Below are 24,373 nucleotides of genomic sequence, written 5' to 3'. Positions count from 1 at the left end.
TACAGCTGGGTATTGCAAAAAATAAGCAATATATTCAGAATGGCTAGTCTGTCGCCTATGTGTAACTGACTTCAAAAAAGCTACAGAACCACTTCCTAGTTACAGTGGTGTACAGTGGTCAGTTTGTTAGTAAATTTAAAAAAAATTAAAAGGAGCCTATTAGCCTATTGGTGTCCTTGTGCCTAAAAAAAAGCTTAATTTTATAGCCACCTCGAAGTCCTGCAAATGGGCACAATTAGCAGAAACACACCATGGCCATTAATTCGATCTAGGGCCTGGCCAGTTTTGAGGGTGGGACAAGCTTCAAGCCATTTTTTAAACTAGTGCAAAAGAATGTGGAAACTCTATTTGCACCGGATGTAATTTACGCTTGAAATTCCTTGATACGTGTGTCTGATTTTTGCATACTAATATGTCACGGTAACTGTAATGCTTCTCAATTATATGATAGTTCTCATTACTGTAAGACCAGTAACCAGAGGGGAGTGACTGGGTCACAGATCAGTGATTAGAGAGGAGTGACCGGTCAAACAGCAATGAACGGAGGAGAGTGACAAGGTCACAAAGCAATGAACAGAGGGGAGTGATAAGGTCACGAAGCAGTGAGCAGAGGGGAGTTATAGGGTCAGGGATCAGTGAACGTAGGGGAGTTATGAGGTCACGCAGCAATGAACATAGGGGAGTGAGTGGGCTACGAACCCGTGAACAAAAAGGGGCGTGATGGGGCTACAAACCTGCGAACAAAGGGGAGTGAGTGGGTCACGGACCAGCGAACAGAGGGGAGTGAGTGGGTCATGGACCAGCGAACAGAGGGGAGTGAGTGGGTCACGGACCAGCGAACAGAGGGGAGTGATGGGGCTACGAACCTGTGAACAGAGGGGAGTGATGGGGCCAAGAACCCGTGAACAGAGGGGAGTGATGGGGCTACGAACCCGTGAACAGAGGGGAGTGATGGGGTTACGAACCCGTGAACAGAGGGGAGTGATGGGGCTACGAACCCGTGAACAGAGGGGAGTGATGGGGCTACGAACCCGTGAACAGAGGGGAGTGATGGGGCTACGAACCTGTGAACAGAGGGGAGTGATGGGGCTACGAACCTGTGAACAGAGGGGAGTGATGGGGCTACGAACCTGTGAACAGAGGGGAGTGATGGGGCTACGAACCTGTGAACAGAGGGGAGTGATGGGGCTACGAACCCGTGAACAGAGGGGAGTGATGGGGCTACGAACCTGTGAACAGAGGGGAGTGATGGGGCTACGAACCTGTGAACAGAGGGCTGTTACGAGGTCATGAGCAGTGATCAAAGGGTAGTGACCATTTTGAAGAATCAATGCAAGGTGAAGGAGCTCCCAAAACAGAAACTTTATGCCAGCTTGTTAGCTGAAGATGCCGTTAGGATTATTTCTCAACAAGGAAAAATTTTTAAAAAGGTAGAACTATTTTGCAATGATTCCATGAACTGTGTATGCAAGTGCCTGCAATGGAATGTAATGCAGCTATTCCAGGCACAGGATCATATATCACAGCAGATGTTCCAATCTGTCTGGCACACTCTATGTGGGTTGTTTAACATGTAGTCTAATTGCAGCTTGTTAGGCCTCTGCTCCATGACAATTTGAAAAATAAGTGGACAGCCTATGTGCTTTGCATCTGGTATGTGAAATCTCCCAGAACAGCAAGGATTACACCAGTCTGTCAGCTCAGAGCACATCGCAAGTGTTCACAAAAAGCCATTGCCTCAGCAACAGGCCAAGGTGACATTCATCATCAAATAATTTTTGGGACCTCACATAAAAGACTCTGCCAATGACAACAGTGGACAAACCCCAGGCATGTTTAACCAGCAATAGAGTATATAACGCAGGCACCACTCTTGGCAGAAAAAAATCTCACTAATACCAGCTCTGATTCTAACACTGCAAGGGATGGTCAAGGAGCTTTAAGGCTAAGATAGGAAAGGGGGGAAGGGAAGAAGAATACTTGAAATGCATGCTACTTGGCATTCTCTCGATAGATGCTGCCTCAAATGCTAAGTATCCCTAGTGCTTTCTGATTTCCTTTCAGTTCTCAGCAGTAATCTGCTTTTTGTGATAGATAAAATTGAGAAAGATGTGGATGAGAATCCCAGCTGGATCCTGATGACTCCTTGGAGAGGGGAGAGGGGACCTACTGCAACTCATTAATTTTGTGAGCTGCAAAAAGGTACCAAACACTGTAATTTTCAACATTACAGACTTATGGCCACAAATGGAAAAAGTTCAATTGGAGGATAACTATTTATAAAAACTAGACTCAGTGTAACATTTTGGGACTTTTAACTCCATGGCTTGAAAAGATTTAGTTTTAATTCATATTTCGATACATTGCTATAAACAACTTGCACTTATACAGTTCTTTTAATGGTACAAAACTAGCACAGAACCAAAGGAGGAAATATTAGGAAGGTTATCTAAAAGCTTGGTCAAAGTGGTTTTAAGGAGGGTCTTAAAGGAGAAAGACAGGTAGAGGGGCAGTTAGATTGAGCATGTAGAAGAGGAAGACTCCTTGGAGATCTCCAGAGGTAATGATGCAGGAGCAAGAAGAGCAGTCATTACTAGGGATGCTCTAGCTGCGACCGGATAGGTAGGAGTGGAACTAAGTGAGGACAGTCCCACTGAGTTAAGACAATGGATGAGAGCCATTGGAAGATGCTGGTTTGGTTGACCTTGTCAAAGGCTGCAAACAGGGCGAGAAGAATGAGGAGGGATATTTTACCATGATAACAGTCGCAGAGAATGTCATGTGTGACTTTGATTAGGCTATTTCAGTGCGGTAGTAAGGTCAGAAATCTGATTGGAGTTGCAGGAAAGATGGGCACAGATGTGGGAGGCAACAAGTTGTTCAATGACATTGGAGTGGAAAGGGAGGTTGGAGATGGGGTGATAGTCTGCAAGGACAGAGAAGTCAAGCATTCTTTTGAGGAGGAGGCAGCACAGTACCCGATAGGGATCCACATGCAACGCAGTTAACTTTGGGGGGAAGGTAGGGCAGTTATGTGGTCAGCAGGCTAGTGGGAATGGGTTCAAGGGTTTAGGCAGTGGGTTTCATGGACGAGATGAGTTTGGAGTGGGTATGACAGTAGATAGAAGAGAAACTAGAGTAAGCTGCACAGTCAGGCCTAGGGTAGGAAGGAAAGGTTTGGCTGGGCAGAAAAGGGGAAGGAGGACGTGGCTTTGGCAGCTGAATGGATGGTCTCAATCTTAGTGACAAAGATGTCTCAATCCTGTAAATCTCGAGCTGCAACCTCTGTTTCTCTTATCTCCCTATTTAAGTCTCATTGGCCGGTTTGACAAGTTTGCAGTTGCTTTCTTTATGGGGTCCAAGCAATGACCCTGGATGATGCCAATGAATCTCTCCTGCCAGTCTGATATTACACCTCTCTCACTATTTATTTGCCCAGTCCCATGCCCTATCCAGGGCTCCTGTGGCTTTTAGTTTAATTTGACCTCTTTCATGTGCAACTTTGTCAGGTCCAAATGAACTATCTACTTTTATCTGTCTAGTCAGAGAAGTCATGGTGGTTTTTGGACAAGAAGATCCTATCTAATCTCAGGTGAATATTGGTGTCCTGGTTCTTGCCCAGGATGCAGCAGATTCCAGTACTTTTCCTGCTGATGTGAGGCCATGAGGCCAGTTATTATCTGGGTCAGGGATGACACCCTTCTCAACATATTGACTGTGTTTTCTGCCTGCAGTCCTCATTGGTAGCCATTACTTCTTTTATGGTAATAGACTGTGCTACTGCAAACATTGCTCTCATAGTCTGGTTCAGAATTCCAAGATATACATCACCTGGCCTGTCGACTCCTAGGACATTGGAGGTTCTACAGAAACTGCATGGCAACTCACTGTTATCCTGTCTTCCTGAACACTCAAACATATTTGATACATTCCAGCTGTTTTATCTTGCAAAAAATTCATGGGGCGGGAAGGTGAAGATAATTTTTGTTTCTTCCAAAGGAGAGTACCTTTAGAGTTCTGGTTGGAGCCCAGCCTGTGCCATCGATGGAGTGTTCCCTCAGCAAACTGTAAAATATGAAAGAAAGATTTCAGCAGACAGGATGCTGGTGGTGTTTCACCAGTGGAGGAGATGCCAACACCAAAACTTTTGGAAATGACAGACTTTTCTGTGCAACAGTTGGCTACTCCTCCCGATTGATTGAAACATTTGGAAAAAGGAGTTTAAATGCAAAAAGCAGCCCCAATGCACCTTTAAATTTGTTACTGAATAATTTGTCTAGTTTTATTTTCACTATCAGACTCTCTCTCAGGTTACACCAAAGCAATAGAAGTGTTTAGAATCGTTACTTACACCAGAATCAACATCTGCTAGTTGGAGCATGTTTGACTGCACGCAGTCAGACTGCAGAGATCCAGAGTATGTTTGGTCTGCACACATTCGGACTGCACGTATCCAGAGTGCGCCTGAACTGCATGCAGCCAGATTTCATATATCCAGAGCGTGTTTGTACTGCATACAGCCAGAACTGCGCTCTATTTGCACAGCTTTATGCCATATGGTGACAATCTTGGTTCAGGAGATTTTATATTACACGTAGCCTGGCTGTGCCCATTCAGCATTAACCAAATTACCAAAATCCTAAGCATGCACATTAAAAAATGCATTTGATTTGAAATATGACAGATTGCTCTTTCTATCACAAACTTCTGGCTCTCTATCACACACGGGGTTATTGTTTAAGTTCTTTTCTAACTTCTTCCTGTTCAGGGAAAACAGCAATTTACAGAAGTAGACCCTCATCTCTTTCAATCCAAATCTTATCTGACTTACTTATAACCTTGTTGTCTTTTGGATGCAATGTTAAACCATGGCCATGTCTAACCTCTTAGGTGAGTGCAAATGATCCAGCATTATTTTAGAGAAGAGCAGGGGAGTTCTCCCCACTGTCCTGGCCAATATTTATCCCTCAACCAACATCATTAAAACAGTTTAATTGGTCATATATCTCATTGTTATTTGTGGAAGCTTGCTGTGTGTAAATTGGCTGTCCTGCTTCCTACATCACAACAGTGACTATACTTCGATAGTAGTTAATTGGCAGTAAAGTGCTTTGGCATGTTGTGAAAGGCGCTATATAAATGAAAGTTGTCCGTTTCTCTCTTATGCATGCAATGAATGACAGTAATGTGTAGATATGTTGATCAGAATGTATAGGAGTCACCAAGGCGAAAGGGTATATGCTTTAGGCTAAAACTAATCATTAAATTTATTTACAGGAATTGAATTACACGGAACCAAATATATTTCAGCAAGAGACTAAACACTTAGAAATCAGCTACTGAATTTGTCCACAAGAGTTTCAATTATCTTACCCAGAAAAGATTTCCTACACAGTCCAATAAGCTAGAAGACTTTTAGAGGACACAGGCATTTGCACTTTCTGTTGTGATGTTTATACATGAGGAAAGGGAATATTCTTGCCTACCACATGGAGAGTCTAAAATCAATTACAGAAACTGCAAGAGTGTTGAAAATTTTCACTCTTACTTTGAACACTGACCAGAGGGTGATGAGCAATGCATTGTTCTATGACAAAAGAAGCCTTTCCTGTCAAAAATGTTGTTACAAACTTGAGACATTAACTATCTTCCTTTCAAGAAACCCTGATGGTCAAATTAGTGACAATGAATCTATCTCATATTCTTTGACAGTTGTCAACATCAAAACCATTTCTACTGCCTAAGAATTGCTACTAAACCTCAGCAAGGATCTACTGGCTTTGGAGGTAGAGCAGCATAGGTTTACTAGAATACTTGGTTTCCAAGGGTTAAATTACGAGGAGAGATTACGTAAACTAAGATTGTATTCATTGGATCTTAGAAGATTAAGGGGTGATTTCATTAACATTTTCAAGAAATGAAGGGGAACAGATAGGGTAGTTTGGGAGAAACTATTTGCGCCAGTGAGGGAATCTAGGACTAGGGGACTTAGGCCTGGCTCTACTTTTTAGGCTTTCAGGAGTGAAATTAGTAAACACTTGTACACACAAGGGGTGGTAGAAGTTTGGAATTCTCTTCTACAAATGGCAGTTGATAGTAGGTTGATTTAGGTTAATTTTAAATCGGAGACTGATATAATTTTGTCAATCAAAGGTATTAAAGGATATGGGGTAAAGGTGGGTATATGGAATTAGGTCACAGGTTAGCCATGAGCTCACTGAATGATGGAATAGCCTCCGGGAGCTAAATGGTCTATTCCTATATAATTGGAATATACAAATAAATACCCAGTGCTCGTCAAAAAATCAGTAATCCAATTAGATTGCATTCAGGGAACAACCCTAGACCATTCGACTGGCCTCTAGAATTTTAGCATGCATTTAACATTTCAAAGAGATGAAGGTATCTCTGAATAAATGACCTATGAAAATGTTGACAGCATCTAGACAGTTGATTATACTGCCCTTCTCCTCAAGAGACTAAGGAATCGTAATACAGCTAAATGCAGGTCATTCACTGACCTATATAAAACTTGAAACGGAAATGATTTAGAATTTGAAGCAACACAGGGGCTCTGATTCTGCCAATTCTTCCTTGCAATTGGGACCCATCTCAGGAGTAGGGAGTCTGACCTCAGCGGCGACTGGATCAGTCAAAAGACTCAAGCATTACCATGTCTGAGTTTGTAAGCACCACTGCTCCACCATGGAAATCAGGACATTAACCCAAACATAGTCAGTACCCTAGCATCACTTGATCAACTGAAGATGTGTACTTATCATTTAAACATATATGCATAAAATACATCAGCCTGTTGCAATCGATCACCGCAGTGGTTAGCACCGCAGCCTCACAGCTCCAGCGACCTGGGTTCAATTCTGGGTACTGCCTGTGTGGAGTTTGCAAGTTCTCCCTGTCTGCGTGGGTTTTCGCCGGGTGCTCCGGTTTCCTCCCACAGAGCCAAAGACTTGCAGGTTGATAGGTAAATTGGCTTTTATAAATTGTCCCTAGTATAGGTAGGTGGTAGGGGAATATAGGGACAGGTGGGGATGTAGTAAGAATATGGGATTAGTGTAGGATTAGTATAAATGGGTGGTTGATGGTCAGCACAGACTCGGTGGGCCGAAGGGCCTATTTCAGTGCTGTATCTCTAAATAATAAAAATAATTTTTTTAAAAATGAAAACTGAGAAGCATCAAACAAATGCAATACCTTAAACAGATTTCTCCAGTCTCGGTAATATTGGGGTGCCAAATTCTGGTCAAACATTTCACCTTGGGCGGCTGCAGAAAAAGGAGAAAGTTATTTTTCAAGTTCATTTGTTATAAGTTGGATGATGTCCTGCTACCACAAAGAAGTCAAACCAGATGATATTTGAGCAAAATGGGAAGGTTGTGTGTTACATTTACAAAGTAGTTAAGAGGAAAGCCTTGGTTAAATGATAAAACTTCCAAGCCACACTTCCCAAAAGAATTGTGGCTTTACTGATGGAAGAGAACAGACACTCCTCAGCTATACTTTAGGTGCATAAAAACCAATCAGAAAAAGCTTTCAACACACCAGCATTTGTTTCCCAGCACATTCAGAGATATTTTGCTAACCAAGAAATGAGTTGCAGTACCAGATGTAGAAACTGTTGGCATCGATTTACACTCCAGATATCTTGTGTAAAGCAGTCAACCCACTGGAAAAATAATGAGAATACACCAATCTCATTAATAATCACTTTAACACCACAAGATTACAGGGCAGCACCAATGGCAATGGTAGAGACGATCCTGTGTTGCAAATGGTGAGAAGTACCTTCGAGGCACCAGCACACTCCTCAAGAAGACAAGTAACAGTGGTAACTGAGCATGTGGGAGCAGCAATTTCTCTCCATTGTAGGTAAGAACCTGGTCATCAGGTGCGAGGCGCTCACGTTGTTGCTGTATGTGGCGCAGGTCTGGCACATACCCCACTCCTGCGCTGTGGCGGTCACCCGAGCCATTTTCTGCTTTATCTGGGATCCAAAATGGACCGGGTCCGGAGGGACACGATGTTCAAATCTTTGGTTAAGGGCGGGAAAAATGTACCCAACGTCACCCTCATTCTGATGACCACCTTCGTGTGTGGCAGCATCAAGCGTAGAGCACCAGTACGCAAACATCAAGTGTCGCTACGTGCTGAGGGTCTATTTGTCCCCGGTGTTGCAAAGGATGGATCCTGTCACATTGCCGTGGAACGCTTGATCCAGTTGGACCGTGCCGAACCACCTATGCTTCGTGGGGAAGTTTCAGCGGGAAAACACCTTTGACCACAAATCCATCAGGCAGTGGTCTGCACAGAATGTCCTCAAGGCCCTACGAGAAAAGGAGATGGTGGATCCTGTCGGATGGTTCCCTGAGCAGACTGCCACAGTCATTTGGCAGAATGCCTCATCACCAGAACTTTCAAACAAGCACCAAGACGTAGCTTGGCTGGTGGTGAGAAGGGCCCTCCCTGTCAGATCCTTCCTGCACGCCCGGAGTCTCGCCCCCTCCGCACGCTGCCCTCAAGGTGGCTGCAGTGGGGAAGAGACAGTTGCCCACCTCCTTCTGGAATGTGTCTTCGCAAAGCAGGTGTGGAAAGAGATGCAGTGTTTTTTGTCGAGGTTCATTCCAAGCAGCTCTGTAACACAGGAGTCAGAGGGCTGTTCCCAGGGATGCACACCGAGATAAACATCAACTGCTGCTGGAGGACCATCAATTTGGTGAAAGACGCTCTTTGGTCTGCCCGAAACTTGCTGGTCTTCCAGCGCAAAGAGTTGTCCACGACCAAGTGTTGCAGATTGGCACATTCCAAAGTCCAGGACTACGTGCTGAGGGACACACCAAAGCTAGGGGCAGCCGCTGCAAAGGCTCAATGGGGAAAGACCACTGTGTAACGTCTTCCCACCAAAGTGAACTGAGGGGCTGGATACATGGAAAACCTCTTGGGCTGTATACACCAGATATGCGTTTGCTGTAAAATGTACATGGCATGTAAAATGGAATGGAAGGGTTGTGAGGCAACTCACTCCGGTATTGAAGAAAACTGATTTCCTTTGTACTTTCTGGAATGTCAGCTTGGTGCTGTTTTGAACTGTATTTTTTTTTTACAGATTTTTATGAATAAAGTATATTTTTGGGGAAAAAAGTGTTACAGTGGTAAATGGTAATCACCAGTGGCACTTCGGCAGTGCCCCAGATTCCAGCTGCAGGCTAGTTGTGCTGGTTTTGCCATAGTTGGCACCTGCAGACACAAGGAAGGGACTACTGTTGCAATAAGAGAGGAAGGATCAATGTTACAGTGCAGTGTATGTGAGAGAGGGTGGGGAGTTGGATGGGGTACAGTTTGTGAGAGGGTGGGGAGTTGGATGGGGTACAGTGTGTGAGAGAGGGTGGGGAGCTGGATGGGATAGAGTATGTATGAAAGGGTGGGGAGTTGAATGGGGTATAGTGTGTGTGCATGAGGGTGAGCAGTTGGATGGGGTACAGTGTGTGTGAAAGGATGAGGGATTGAATAGGGAACAGTGTGTGTGTGAGGATGAGGGATTGGATGGGGTACAGTGTGTGTGTGAGAGGGTCAGGGGTTGGATGGGGTACAGTGTGTGTGACAGGCAGGGAATTGGTTGGGGTACAGTGTGTGTGAGAGGGTGGGGAGTTAGATGGGGTACAGTGGTTGTGTGAAGGGGTGGGGGGTTGAATGGGGTACAGTGTGTGTGAGAGGATGAGGGATTGGATGGGGTACAGTGTGTGTGTGAGGATGAGTTGGATGGGGTATAGTGTGCGAGAGAGAGGGTGGGGAGTTGGATGGGGTACAGTGTGTGTGTGAGAGGGTCAGGGGTTGGATGGGGTACAGTGTGTGTGAGAGGATGAGGGATTGGATGGGGTACAGTGTGTCAGTGAGGGTGGGGAGTTGTATGGGGTACAGTAATTATGAAACGGTGGGGAGTTGGATGGGGTACAGTGTGTGTGCAGGAGGGTGAGGAGTTGGATGGGGTACAGTGTGTGTGTGAGAGGGTCAGAGGTTGGATGTGGTACTGTGTGTGTGAGAGAGTGAGGTGTTGGATGGGGTACAGTGTGTGTGGGAGGGTGAGGCGTTGGATGGGGTACAGCGTGTGTGAGAGGGTGCGGAGTTGGATGGGGTACAGAGTGTGTGGGAGAGTGCAGAGTTGGATGGGCGTACAGTGTGTGTGAGAGGGTGAGGAGTTGATGGGGTACAGTGTGTGTGGGAGGGTGAGGCGTTGGATGGGGTACAGTGTGTGTGAGAGGGTGCGGAGTTGGATGGGGTACAGTGTGTGTGAGAAGGTGAGGAGTTGGATGGGGTACAGTGTGTGTGGGAGGCTGTGGTGTTGGATGGGGTACAGTGTATGAGAGCGGGTGAGCAGTTGGATGGGGTACAGTGTGTGTGGGAGGCTGAGGAGTTCGATGGGGTACAGTATGTGAGAGAGGGTGCGGAGTTGGATGGGGTACAGTGCGTGTGAGAAGGTGAGGAGGTGGATGGGGTACAGTGTGTGTGAGAGGGTGCGGGGTTGGATGGGGAACAGTGTGTGTGGGAGGGTGCGGAGTTGGATGGGGGTACAGTGTGTGTGAGAGGGTGCGGAGTTGGATGGGGTACAGTGTGTGTGGGAGGCTGAAGAGTTGGATGGGGTACAGTGTGTGAGAGAGGGTGCGGAGTTGGATGGGGTACAGTGTGTGTGAGAAGGTGAGGAGTTGGATGGGGTACAGTGTGTGTGGGAAGGTGAGGAGTTGGATGGGGTACAGTGTGTGTGAGAAGGTGACGAGTTGGATGGGGTACAGTGTGTGTGGGAGGGTGAGGAGTTGGATGTGGTACAGTGTGTGTGAGAGAGTGACGAGTTGGATGGAGTACAGCGTGTGTGAGAGGGTGAGGAGTAGGATGGGGTACAGTGTGTGTGGGAGGGTGATTTGTTGGATGGGGGTACAGTGTGTGTGAGAGGGTGAGGAGTTGATGGGGTACAGTGTGTGTGGGAGGGTGAGGCGTTGGATGGGGTACAGTGTGTGTGGGAGGGTGAGGAGTTGATGGGGTACAGTGTGTGTGGGAGGGTGAGGCGTTGGATGGGGTACAGTGTGTGTGGGAGGGTGCGGAGTTGGATGGGGTACAGTGTGTGTGAGAGGGTGCGGAGTTGGATGGGGTACAGTGTGTGTGAGAGGGTGCGGAGTTGGATGGGGTACAGTGTGTGGGAGGGTGAGGCGTTGGATGGGGTACAGTGTGTGTAGGAGGGTGAAGAGTTGGATGGGGTACAGTGCCTGTGTGAGAGGGTGCGGAGTTGCATGGGGTACAGTGTGTGTGAGAGGGTGCGGAGTTGGATAGGGTACAATGTGTGGGAGAGGGAGGAGTTGGATGGGGGTACAGTGTGTGTAGGAGGGTGAGGAGTTGGATGGGGTACAGTGTGTGTGAGAGGGTGCGGAGTTGGATGGGGTACAGTGTGTGTAGGAGGGTGAGGAGTTGGATGGGGTACAGTGTGTGTGAGAGGGTGCGGAGTTGGATGGGGTACAGTGCGTGTAGGAGGGTGAGGAGTTGGATGGGGTACAGTGTGTGTGAGAGGGTGCGGAGTTGGATGGGGTACAGTGTGTGTAGGAGGGTGCGGAGTTGGATGGGGTACAGTGTGTGTGAGAGGGTGCGGAGTTGGATGGGGTACAGTGTGTATAGGAGGGTGAGGAGTTGGATGGGGTACAGTGCCTGTGTGAGAGGGTGCGGAGTTGGATGGGGTACAGTGCGTGTAGGAGGGTGAGGAGTTGGATGGGGTACAGTGCCTGTGTGAGAGGGTGCGGAGTTGGATGGGGTACAATGTGTGGGAGAGGGTGAGGAGCTGGATGGGGTACAGAGTGTGTCGGAGGGTGAGGAGTTGGATGGGGTACAGTGTCCCTGATCGTGTGCGGCGTTGGATAGGGTATCGAGTTGTTGGGAAGCTGAGAATTTTAACAACGTTGTGGAATGACAATTGTGGAACAAATTACAAAGCTGTGAAAAGCTGGAGCCTTGACTGTTTTGCATGCCTCCCACTAGCTGAGAACATGGCCATTCTGTAACAAGTCTGTTTCTTACCCACTGAGCAAGGACAATTATGTAGCCGATTCTGGATGTTGATAAAAGGAATGTAATATCCTCCAGCTCAGATAAACAGGACATGTTCAGCAGTTTGGTATGTTTCACACGATCTGCTGCCCCCATCTATCACCAGGGACCTGTTTTATTGATGACAGCCTGAGCTGCACTTCATGTGGGCTGAGCAAGCAGCAAGATTTATCTGAGGATTTCTCTGGGAGTTAATAGCTTTACTTTAAGAGTCCCTAAAATGTCACTTACCCACCCTATGAGAACTGTGCCTTTATCAGAATGCAGAGCCACAATTCTTTTCGGATCCAAATACACTGACATACAGAAACTACCATCCACAGAACAAAATCAATGGCCTAGTGCATTTCTCACAGGATTCACCAGTATTAAACTCACACCAACTCACAGAGTCACTCCCAGACCCTTCCTCACAGCTCAATCCAGAGTCACTCCCAGACCCTTCCTCACAGCTCAATCCAGAGTCACTCCCAGACCCTTCCCCACAGCTCAATCCAGAGTCACTCCCAGACCCTTACCCTCAGCTCAATCCAGAGTCACTCCCAGACCCTTCCCCACAGCACAATCCAGAGTCACTCCCAGACTCTTCCCCACAGCACAATCCAGAGTCACTCCCAGACCCTTCCTCACAGCTCAATCCAGAGTCACTCCCAGACCCTTCCCCACAGCTCAATCCAGAGTCACTCCCAGACCCTTACCCTCAGCTCAATCCAGAGTCACTTCCAGACCCTTCCCCACAGCTCAATCCAGAGTCACTCCCAGACCCTTCCCCACAGCACAATCCAGAGTCACTTCCAGACCCTTCCCCACAGCTCAATCCAGAGTCACTCCCAGACCCTTCCCCACAGCACAATCCAGAGTCACTCCCAGACCCTTCCCCACAGCACAATCCAGAGTCACTCCCAGACTCTTCCCCACAGCACAATCCAGAGTCACTTCCAGACCCTTCCCCACAGCTCAATCCAGAGTCACTCCCAGACCTTTCCATACCAAAACAGAAAGCTAGGAGGCTGCGGCAAGGGTCTAATTCACTGTTCTTAGACAAACCAAGCTCTGGAAAGCAATCTGTACTCATGGTGAACATAAACACTTCAAAAGCAGGGCTTCAGTGTAGATACCCTGTGCCACACAGCATGAGCAAACACAAAGTGAGGGAAGCTTGAGCAGCAGCTATCTTCATTGCAGTGCAGGGCTGAGTTTCTGGATGTGGTCACCGCATAGCCTAAAAGACTGCAGGCAGACAGGGAATGGATGACCACCAGGCAATCAAAGAGGACTAAGTAGGTAGTGCAGTAATACCAGTGAGAGTGATAGTTTGTCTTGGGAGTGCAGCCAGAGCCAAGTCCATGGCACCATGGGTGACTCAGCCGTACTGGGGCAGGCAGGAGGAAGAATAGGAAAGCAATAGTGATAGGGGATTCTATAGTTAGGGGAACAGACAGGCGTTTCTGCAGCCACAGACATGAATGCAGGATGTTATGTTACCTCCCTGGTGACAGGGTCAAGCATGGAATTGAACATCTGAGCACTCTGAGTGGGGAGGGTGAACAGCCAGCAGTCATGGTCCATATGGTACCAACGACATAGGTAGTAAGAGGGATGAGGTCCTGCAGGCTGAGTATAGGGAGTTAGGAAAAAGATTAGCAAGCAGGACCTCAAAGGTAGTAATCTCCGTATTACTCCTGGTCTAACACGCTAGTAAGTATAGAAGTAGAACTATATAGCAGTTGAATGCGTGGCTGGAGAGATGGTGCAGGAGGAAAAGCAATAGATTCTTGGGGCATTGGGGCCAGTTCTGGGGGTGGGAACCAGGATGTAACATTAGAAAGGAGAAACGAGGTGCACTAAGGAGTGGAAGAGACAGACAGCACTAGAGTAAGAAATAGTAAGGTATTAGGTGGGGTCAGAGGAAGAGGGAATGCAATAAGATCCAAATTAGGTTTGCAGTGCATGTATGTGAACACATAGAGTGTGGTAAATAAGGCTGGCATGCTGCAGGCGCAGATAGACACCAGGGAATATGATCTTGTGGCGATAATGGACACATGGCTCAAAAAAAAGGCAGGACTGGATACTAAATATTCCTGGATACAGGGTGTTCAGGAAGGACAGGGAAGGAACGAAAGGAGAAGGGTGGCAGTGTGGATTAAGGAGAATATTACAGTGCTGGAGGGAGAGGATGTCCTAGTGGGATCAAGGACAGGATCTATTTGGTTAGAGCTAAGAAAAACTAGAGATATCATTACACTACTGGGTAAATTGTATAGGCACCAACTAGGGGGAAAGATATGGAGGTACAAATTTGCGAGGAAATTACAGAGAGGTACAAAAACTATAGAGTGATTATAATGGGGGACTTTAATTATCTTGGTACAGACTGGGATAGTAATAGTGCAAAAGGCAGAGGATGGTGGGGGGGAAAGAGTTTCTGAAGTATGCTCAGGAGAATTTTCAAGATCAGTATGTTTCCAGACCAACGAGAAAAGTGACATTGCTGGATCTGGTTCTGAGGAAAGAAGTGGGACAAGTGGATCAAGTATCAGTAGAGGAACATTTAGGGGACAGTGATTATAATATCATAAGGTTTAAGTTAGCTATGGAAAAGAACAAGGAGCAATCCAGAGTAAAAATAATTAATTGGGGGAAGGCTAATTTCAGTGGGGTGAGATGGATCTTGCCCAGGTAAATTTGAATCAAAGGTTGGCAGGTAATGGAACACTGGGCTGCCTTTAAAGAGGAGATGATTCGGGTACCGTCGAGGTACATTCTAACAAGAATGAAAGGTAGGACAAATAAAGCCATAGCTCCCTGGATTACAAAAGAGATAGAGAGTAAGATGAAGCAGAAAAAGAGTGTGTATGACAGATGTCAGGATGATAATACAAATGAGAACCAGAATGAATATTGAATGATCAGAGGGGAAATGAAAAAACTAATAAGAGAAGCAAAGACAGAGTATGAGAAGAGACTGGCAGCTAACATAAAAGGGAATCCAAAAGTCTTCTTCTATAGCCATATAAATAGTAAAAGGCTAGTAAAAGGAGGAGTGGGGTCAGAAAGGGGATTTATGGATGGAGGCAGAAGGCCTGCTCCGCCATTCAAAAAAGATCATGGCTGATCGTCTAATTCAGTACCCTGCTCCCACTTTCTCCCCATATCCCTTGATTCCTTTGGCATTAAGAAATATATCTATCTCCTTCTTCAATATATTTAATGACTTGTCCTCCACTGCCTTCTGTGGTAGAGAATTCCACAGGTTCACCACCCTCTGAGTGAAGAGATTTCTCCTCATATCGGTTCTAAATGGCATACCCCGTATCCTGAGACTGTGACTCCTGGTTCTGGACTCCCCAGCCATCGGGAACATCCTCCCTACATCTAGCCTGTCTAGTCCTGTTAGAATTTTATAGGTTTCTATGAGATCCCCTCCCATTCTTCTAAACGCTGGTGAATATAGACCTAGTCGACCTAATCTCTCCTCATACGTCAATCCTGTCATCCCAGGAATGAGCCTAGTAAATCTTCTTTGCACTCCCTCCATGGCAAGAAAATCCTTCCTCAGATAAGGAGACCAAAACTGCACACAATACTCCAGATAGAATGGGATGTCCTGAGGGCACACAAGGTTCTTCATAAATGATGATAGCATTGTCTGCAAGGGTGTAATCCTGCTCCTGTCAGGGCTGAATCAACTATGCTGCTCTTCAACCCAAGTGTAAACCTTTACATTCCTGGCTGTACTAGATGTGGAGCATAACTGCACCTGTGTGCTTAACGGTATCTGCCAATAACCTTTGGTCAGATTGAAAGGCACTGGATACTTGGTGTTCCTGGGCTTCTCCGGGATCTCCTGTCCTGAGGCAGCAGGTAATTGTCGGCTTTGCTCTCATCGTTTTGTTTCCAGTAATTTACACAGTCACATTTTTTTTTTATACAGCGAGTGGTTAGGATCTGGAATAAACTGTCTGAGTGTGGTGGAGGCAGATTTAATCATGGCTTTCAAAAGAGAAGTGGATAATTATCTAAAAATACTAACTAGGAGCAGGAGTAGGCCATTCGGCTCCTCGAGCCTGCTCTGCCATTTCATAAGATCATGGCTGATCTGTTCGTGGACTCAACTCCGCTTTCTTGCCTACCCCGATAACTCCGCTTTCTTGCCTACCGCGATACCCGTTGACTCCCTTGTTTGTCAAGAATCTGTCTACCTCTGCCTTAAAAATATGAACATTTGAAGAGAAATAATTTGCAGGGCTATGGGGAAAGGGCAGGGCAGTGGGAATAACTGAGTTACTCTTGTAGAGAGCAGGCATGGACACGAAGGGCCAAATGGCCTCCTTCTGTGCTGTAACCACTCTATGATTTTATAAATAACGAGAAAGGCGGGGCTTGGGAGCAAAACAATCATCTCATCTCTGGTGGGTCAGGCAGCATCTGTGGAGAGAGAAACAGATTTCAGGTCAATGAAGTTGATGGTCAAGTCATTTCAGATTCTGATGAAAGGTCATCAACCTGAAATGTTAACTCTGTTTCTCTGTCCACAGATGCTGCCTGAGCTGCTGAATATTTCCAGCATTTTCTGTTTTAATTTCAGATTTCCAGCACCCATAGTATTTTGTTTTTGTCATCACTGATGGGATTGACCCCAAGAAGAACAAGCCCAGTGTCTCTGTGCAAATTACTGGAAACAAAGTCAGGAGAGCGAAGCCGATGGCCCTGCAGACAATGCCATCGCTATTTATGGGGCGTTGTGTGCCCTCAGGCCATCCCCAATAGCTTCACTGCCAACTAATTGCCTTTGAAGTGTAGCCACTGTGGTAATTGTAGGGTAGCGCAGCAGGATATTTGCATACAGCAAGGACTCTCAGAGCTTTTAGTTGGATATGGAAGGAACACCTTACCTATGGCAGTTATGCATTAACCTGATGAAGTAAACAGGTTGAAACAAGTAACGTAGGCAAAGGTGAAACACTGTAATTTGGTCACAGTCTAGTGGGGGGCAAACAGAGACCCAACCAGGCTCCATCACACACTGGGCCCAACTCAAGTCCTGGGCTTAGAGTAATACAGCCAACCCAGAACTTGAAGCCCATCCAAGTGTTAGGAGTCATAAGATGCTTTTGTAAAGCTGAAGGATATGCAGATCCTGTGCTAGTTTGTTCCAATTATTCCTGAGCTTTCATGGTTTACACTGATACATTGGCCTAGGCACTGAGCTAGGTAAATGCTCCTGGGTAGGAGGAATCAGATATTCACCTGAGGCACATGTTGCTGCCAGCTGATTATTCTTATTCAGCAATGAAAAAAAATCTTTAACCTGCAACTGTACACTTACAGACCAGCCTACTATATTCAGTGTGCCTTATTTGTGGGGTCCATTAACTTGTCACAAAAGTGCACAGCTGTTGCAACGAAGTATGTCATCACTGTGTTACCGAAGTGGCTATTCTGGTGTGCTGTTACAAGCGGAATAACTTTGGTTTTATTCCTCACCAGCATTAAAAACAAAAAAGGGAAACTGATGTGACAGGAATGAAGTGATTTTGCCTAACATTTAGCTTGGCACTGGCTTCTTGAATTCTGTCATGGTACATAAAGGGTTAAAAAGGTACAGTACTATAGCAGTTCTGATACTGTGCTAGCAACCCAGAGTTCATAGGCTGAATTTTCCCAATCCTGCAGAGGTGGGGTAGGAGGTAGGGCCAGGAACAAAATTGAGAAATAGTGCGTCGGGTTGGCTACCTGACGTGCTCCCGCCTCCGAGTGATTTTGCAAGAGGTGGGGTGAATGCGGCAGAGGCTACCTGCCCACAAGTGCTGGGTAGCCAATTAGGCCCAATACTGGCCCAATTAGAGGAGAGATTAGAGGCTGCCACCGGGATCTTTTGGACAGTGGCCAGGTCCCCTGCTGAGGCCAGAGCCTGGAAATGAGGGGGTCCCCCTCCACACTGATGGCCTCGCAGCTGTGGCCATGAGGGATTTTTTTTTTTTTTTTTTAACATTTTACAATCCTGCAGAGACGCCTTCATGTTGAGGTGTCCTTGTGGCTTCCTGCCGGCTTCAGCGGCACCTACCTTGCTTGGCGGGGCTGCCAGCCGGACATCGCAATGGCTCTCCTGATTGGGCCTCCCACTTAACTGGTCCGCCCACTGTCCTTAACTGGATGTGGTTCCTGGCTTCTTAATTGGCCGCCACTGGGAAGATCACGAGCGATGTCCTGGCACGGCACATGCAGGTTCCCAGCCTGGAATTGAGTCCCAGGTCGGGGTCACGGAGATCTCGGCAAAATCCATCTCCAACAGCTTAAATCCCATCATTAAAAATTGTGACATTCAATTCAACAAATCTGGTAAATTGTGGGTTAGCCCAGATGGATCAGTAACATTCTTCAGAAAGAGGTCTCTGCTGCCCCATACATTCTGCCCAAAACATTACTCCAGTTTGATCATGACTTTCTCTGACTTGTTTTCTACTCATTTGCTAATGTAGCTCAATATCAGTTCAGTCTACTAGGACCCCCAGCTCTCTGTTAAGATTACCTTTGCGGAATCACTCACAGCCCACTCCCCTCACAATTTATTCACTCACAGCCCTCCCCTTCACTCTCTAGTCACTCCCGATCCCTCCCCCTGAATCTGTCCACTTCCAGCCCCTCCTCTGACAGTCTATTCACTCTCAATCCCTCCCTTTCACTCTCCAGTCATTCAGTCCCTCCCTCACAATCTATTCACTCACTGCCCCCTCCCCTCACAATCCTCAGTCACTTCATCCCTCTTTCCACAACCTGTTCACTCACTACCCCTTCCCCTCCCCACACAATCCACTCACTCACAGCCCCTTCCCCTCCCCACATAATCCACTCACTCACAGCCCCTTCCCCTCCCTACATATCCGCTCACTCAGTCCTTTCCCTCCCCGCACAATCAACTCACTCACAGTCCCATTCCCTTCCTGCAGCATGAACAATTCAATCCTATCTTCCATCATCAATTTCTCCAGATCTTTTTTGACAGGGCTGACTATTTTTCTGTAATTAAATCGCTGGGCACTCTTATTAAATTCCGGGTCTAATCTGCCGCTATTGAACAAGGCACTTTGGAGACAGTGTCTTGGCTGCAAAATTTGTGTCGACAGGTTTAATTGGCAATTACGGCTCACTCACGCACGTTGCCCCACACCAAACATGGGACAAAGCACAGATGACTCCTGTACAGAGATATTACTCAGGGTATTACTCAGTATTCCAATAATGAGATTTCATCATTAGTTCTGTCCCCAGTCCTGTATACATTAGAAACTGAAAGAGAGCATTATAACATCTGCTGCAGCAAACGTTTCCTCCTTCAACATGAGGTATGACAGTCATTCCACTGGGCTATTGAGAGCCTATGTGAACTGGCCTTAAAACTGGGCATCATTCTACTGTGTTTCAGCCCTAGGACTACACCCAATCTTTGTCTGATTACAAACTCACTGACTAGCAAGGAATACATAATCACTGTTGGATAAAAATAGAATTGCATCATGTACAGTTTAAATTAATCAGGGACTGCTAACCGACCCTCATATCCAAGAGTTCATATTACTGGTCAATGCCAAAACTATTTTCAATGGTACGTAGGCTGGAAGAGATTTATAATCAACCTGCTCATTAACATTAAGACAATCCTAAGAATGTGCAGGATGGGAACCAAGTTTCTAGGCACTGAGATGCAAATTTGAACTCTGACAGTACAATATGGGATTCAAATCATGCCTAAAGTGGGGAGTGAGCGTGCAACCTTGAATACAAGCATCTCATTAGTCCCATGCCAATCAAGCGACCCTGCCGAATTTATATCAAAGGCAGTAATTTTGCCCGAGTTACCTCGGTTGTCTTGGGGTCTCCCTTCCTTTCCCAAAGGCTGGAGTATAAGAGAGAACAATATGGTGCACTTTTTACCACTGAGTTTTGGAATGACTAGTGTAAGTGTCTATATTATTTTTCACCATGTTATTTACCTCTATATGGATCACCACCAGTGGTTTCCTTCTGGTCCCTACAGTACCTCTTCTAACCTTTCCTCAATGTACATAGTTCCAACTCCAAATTGCTGTAGGTACTGCCTGTACAACATACATTGCCATCTACTTACCAGAGCAAACAATCCCTACAATTACAATATCTCTGATCTGCAAGCCAAATCCCTTCCAATCCCTGCTTTTCTAGCTACCTTTTCTTCTCTTTAAATCTGTCAGATGCTCCTGTTACTCTTCTTTATCCTTTAAAAAAAGTCATCCTTTTTAATTTTGGCCTGTTGTGACGGTTTCTTTCATTTGTTCCAGGTACTGCCTTTCAAGTTTAACTTTTATCAGTTCATCCTTTTTGACGTTGAATTCTCAGCTGCAATCCTTTTTATAAATTTGCCTCGATCTATGCCATCCTTTTCAAGGTTTATTCACTTGCATTGTCGATAATGTTTTCTCAATTTTATACAGTTGTAAGCTGTATTTAGTGATATGAGTTTTCAAGCTAAGCAGCTTATTTAGAACAGGCTTATTCAAGGTCAATAAAGTCCAATGATTCAGGGAATATTTTGATCCTGTACATTTCATTTTGCTGGTTCTCACTTTTAGCATTTGGAAGGGGGAGCACCACAGGGCAGAGGGCACCCTGGGTCAGCAAATACCAGTCACTGGAGAACTCCACAGCGGCAGTGACAGCTGAGTACATCAGTTTTTGACAAGACTAGTATCTAACTGCAAAAATTCCCATCAGCACTTCTCCCATCTGAAGGACAAAAACCTACAGATGCAACATTGGCAGATTCCTCACTTCAGCTGCAGTCTTCAAAAGAAGTTATGTAACTGACCCTTTTTCAGCAGAAACCTTACCATCTTCAGTAGCGATTAAAAAAAGCAAAAGCAGGAAATCGAAGAGACAGATGGCAAGCACTGTTACCCACAGCATGCAGGGTAGTCAGCATGGTCACGTTTACAGCCAGTCTCAGCTCCTCTCTAACAAAGGGAGCCCACAGTGCACATGGCTAAACGAGTAAACCAGACCAAAATTTTAAACTGAAAAAAGGGAACTCTGAAATAATCAGAATTGCTTCATGCGACTGGGGGATCCCACAATTCATTAATTTCTCACTGTTAAATTTACAGCTTATTTTCCTCATTGTCTCACACTTTCAGTTGGGTCGACCTGTCCTGTCATTATTCAAGGTCCCAACTAGTTCCACCTTCTTTTATCCTTAATTATCTCTGCTATATTTCACTGATGATCATTCATGCCATCTAACGATTTTCTACCAAGCAGTTTGCATGTCATTTAACCCACAACCTTCCATGATTGCAGAATCGATTTGGTTCTCTTCCCCTTCCCCCTCTCCACTTCTCCAAACATACTGCTTTTATTTCTAATGAAGGAAATGCACCAAAATACTAACCATTCTCTTCAGTCTCTCTGACCTGGTAAAAATGTAGAATGACCCTGAGGGGTGAGGGGTTCAGTCTGCCAGTGACCCCAGGTGACCGTATACAATGATCCCAAGGGGTGAGGGGAATCAGTCTCTCCCAGTGACCAGGTGGTAGTGTACTTACCTGGCAGGGGAAGAAACAATGATCAGTGGCCTTTGATCCTGTTCTAGGTAGGTTTTGAGTAAAATGGCTGTAACCAAATCTAGAGCTTCAGGCCAGGGAGTGTGTAACACCGTTTGGGTGGTGGTGAAGGCTAATGAACGAGGTGTACCTGTGGGCCCTACCTTTTTCATTAAGAAAATCCTTATTGATTGCTGTGGATTCCAAGCTGCAGACAGCTTCTGCCTGCAGGACTTCCCCAGCGGAGGATATTTCGACGTGACGTTCAAGAACGTGGCGGGATGCATCAAGTTCCTGAAGGTGTTCAAGGGGAAGGGAAACCTGGCGCCGCTGTCGATCCTCACAGTGGAGCCGCTCTTCACGCGACCGGGTGGTGACAATCCATCTCTATAAGCCCCATGTTTCTGTTGTGGATGCATTCACCTTCCTTGCTAGGAACGTCGAGGTGGCCGGCAGCAGCACTGATGTCAAGGACCCATTTGGGATTTGGGTTGATGCCAACAGAGCCATCATCCATCCTCCCTCCAGCTTTGCTATCGGAGCAAGTCGGGGCTTCTTGGGCTATGCGGGGCAGCCCAGTCGTCTGCAAGAACTGCAAGAAGAAAGGCCATCAGACCAAGGACTGTAAACAGAGTAAGTGCTGCGACCTGTGTGGTGGGGCAGGCCACCTCTGCAAAACCTGCCCCGAACGCTGCCTCAGTTATGCTTAAGCGGCAAGGTCCAAGGAAAGACCGGGAGAAGGAACGGTGAATGCCTCTGGAGCTGGGAAGGAGACTAGCAATCCTCCCAGCTGTGAGGAAAGTCTATCTGAGAAGGAGAAGAAAGGGCAGGCAGCTGCAACCAGCGACCCAACACCTACCCTGTGCCCAGAAACCCTTCCTCTACAGACAGAATCAATGGAGGAGGAGGCAGCAGATGGACAAACTGGTCAGTGGCAGGTGGTACAAAGGAAAACTACAAAGAAGAAACCTCCAAAAAAGGAACAGGCCACCACCCAGTGTCAAGAGGAGGCTACCGTCTGAGACAGACTACGGCAGCAACTCCTCATTGGACGAGGAAGGGCCGGAACGACGGCACCTGTCAAAGAAGCGGCAGAACTCAAAAGAGCTGGAAGAGAAAGCCCCCAGCTGCGGGGCACTGAATCCAAAGCGCCGAACCCAGCGAGATGCCCAGTGCACCCCAGCTCCGGGACACTGAGAGCATCGAAGCGTCTGGCGCATTCCAGCTCCGGGAAGCCGGGAGCAGTGATGTCTTCGAGGAGGAATAGAGGGGAAAGACACCACCAGCAGAGGACAGCCCAAGCCCTGCTGCCTACAAGACCACCACCCCCCCCCCACCCCCCGATGTCCCCAGTGGAACAAACCCCCCATGAGTAACCAGGAGGGTTTCTGAGCCTAACGAATGTGAAACAAATTTGCACACTATGGTTATGCAGGAACATACCCAAGGACTGGGACTAGCAAGGACACCTGCTGTAGGAAGCAATACCCAACTTTAAAATGGGTATAAAGATTGCTTTGATTAACGTGCGTAGCGTTATATCCACTATGCGATGTGTTTCGACCTTGGACTACCTTGCCAAGGTCAAAGCCGACCTGCTGTTTCTGCAGGAGTGTGGAATACTGCACCTCAGCACCTACAGGCAATGGTCTCGACGGTGGTCCCACAGGCCATCGATCTGGTCAGGGTGAAATGATTCCCGTTCCTCTGGCCTGGGTATTCTGCTGCGGGGAGGCAACTTCACCATCTCCAAAGTTAAGGAGGTGGTGGGCGGTTGCCTCTTCGTAGCAGATGCAATGTACAACAATGTTCCACTCCGGTTGATCAACGTGTACGCCCTGGTACAACGCAGCGAGCGGCTGACCGTCTTCCAGCAGCTCCCACTACTGCTGGTGACGTCCAGGCCGGTCATTCTAGGCGGTGACTTCAACTGCATCATTGATGCAGCTGGACAATCTGGCAGTGACGACAGCAAACAGGACGCTACGTCCAGATTCCTGATGGAAACAGTAAAAGATGCCAAGCTGCACAACGTCTTCAGCAAACCTGCAGACGGAGTGCAGCGTAGATACACCTGGTCAAGATTGGACGGGTCTACCCGTTCCAGGATTGACTTCACGTTTGTGTCTCATGCTGTCAGAACCACCGACAATCCGCCGGTGTTCTTCTCTGACCATTGCCTCTTACTGGCTGACTGTCACTTACAGGACGACCAGCAGGTTGGCAAGGGGACATGGATGCTCAATGCTACACTGCTAACCCCAGAGAACGTTGAGGAACTCAAAAGGGATTACAAAGGTTGGAGAACCATGAAACCCCTCTTTGAGTCTCCAGTTCACTGGTGGGAAGTGATCAAGGAGATCAAGAGGTTCTTTATCTCCAAAGGTGTTTGGAGGGCTAGAGAGAGATGGAGGGAAATGTCCCGACTCCAGAAAAGAATGCAAAATCTGCACCGGCTGCAGTTGATGGGGGTTGAGGTCAAGGAGGATCGCGAAGAGGTGAAGAGCCAGCAGGCCTCGCTCTTTGCCACGGAGGCCTCCATGATCATCTTCCGGTCCAGAGTCCGCTCCGTCTTCGCAGTCCGACATACTAAAGATCAGCAAATCCTTTTACGAAGTGAAGCCCATGGACAGCACGGCCTCCCAGTCCTTCCAGTCATCTTTCACGGAGGTCTTAGATGACAGCATGCGGGAGAC

At 46.8% G+C, this 24,373-nt stretch overlaps 1 protein-coding gene across 5 annotated transcripts in view; it reads right to left on the bottom strand.

The window, feature by feature from the left end:
- The window catches only part of ube2f (ubiquitin-conjugating enzyme E2F (putative)), a 163,652-nt gene that overhangs the window by 14,895 nt on the left and 124,384 nt on the right, over positions 1–24,373 (bottom strand). For all 5 annotated transcript variants that reach the window (XM_068035930.1, XM_068035928.1, XM_068035929.1 and 2 more), the window contains 2 exons: positions 7,213–7,283; positions 4,008–4,065 (listed from right to left, as the gene is read on the bottom strand). In XM_068035930.1, coding sequence (XP_067892031.1) covers positions 4,008–4,065; positions 7,213–7,283 — 129 coding nt within the window. The remainder of the gene's footprint in view (positions 1–4,007; positions 4,066–7,212; positions 7,284–24,373) is intronic.

The sequence above is a fragment of the Heterodontus francisci genome, chromosome 7, assembly GCF_036365525.1.
Source record: "Heterodontus francisci isolate sHetFra1 chromosome 7, sHetFra1.hap1, whole genome shotgun sequence".
In the NCBI taxonomy this organism is placed as follows: Eukaryota; Metazoa; Chordata; class Chondrichthyes; order Heterodontiformes; family Heterodontidae; genus Heterodontus; species Heterodontus francisci.
Note: the sequence above shows the minus strand (reverse complement) of the source record. Positions and strands in the feature narration are given on the sequence as shown.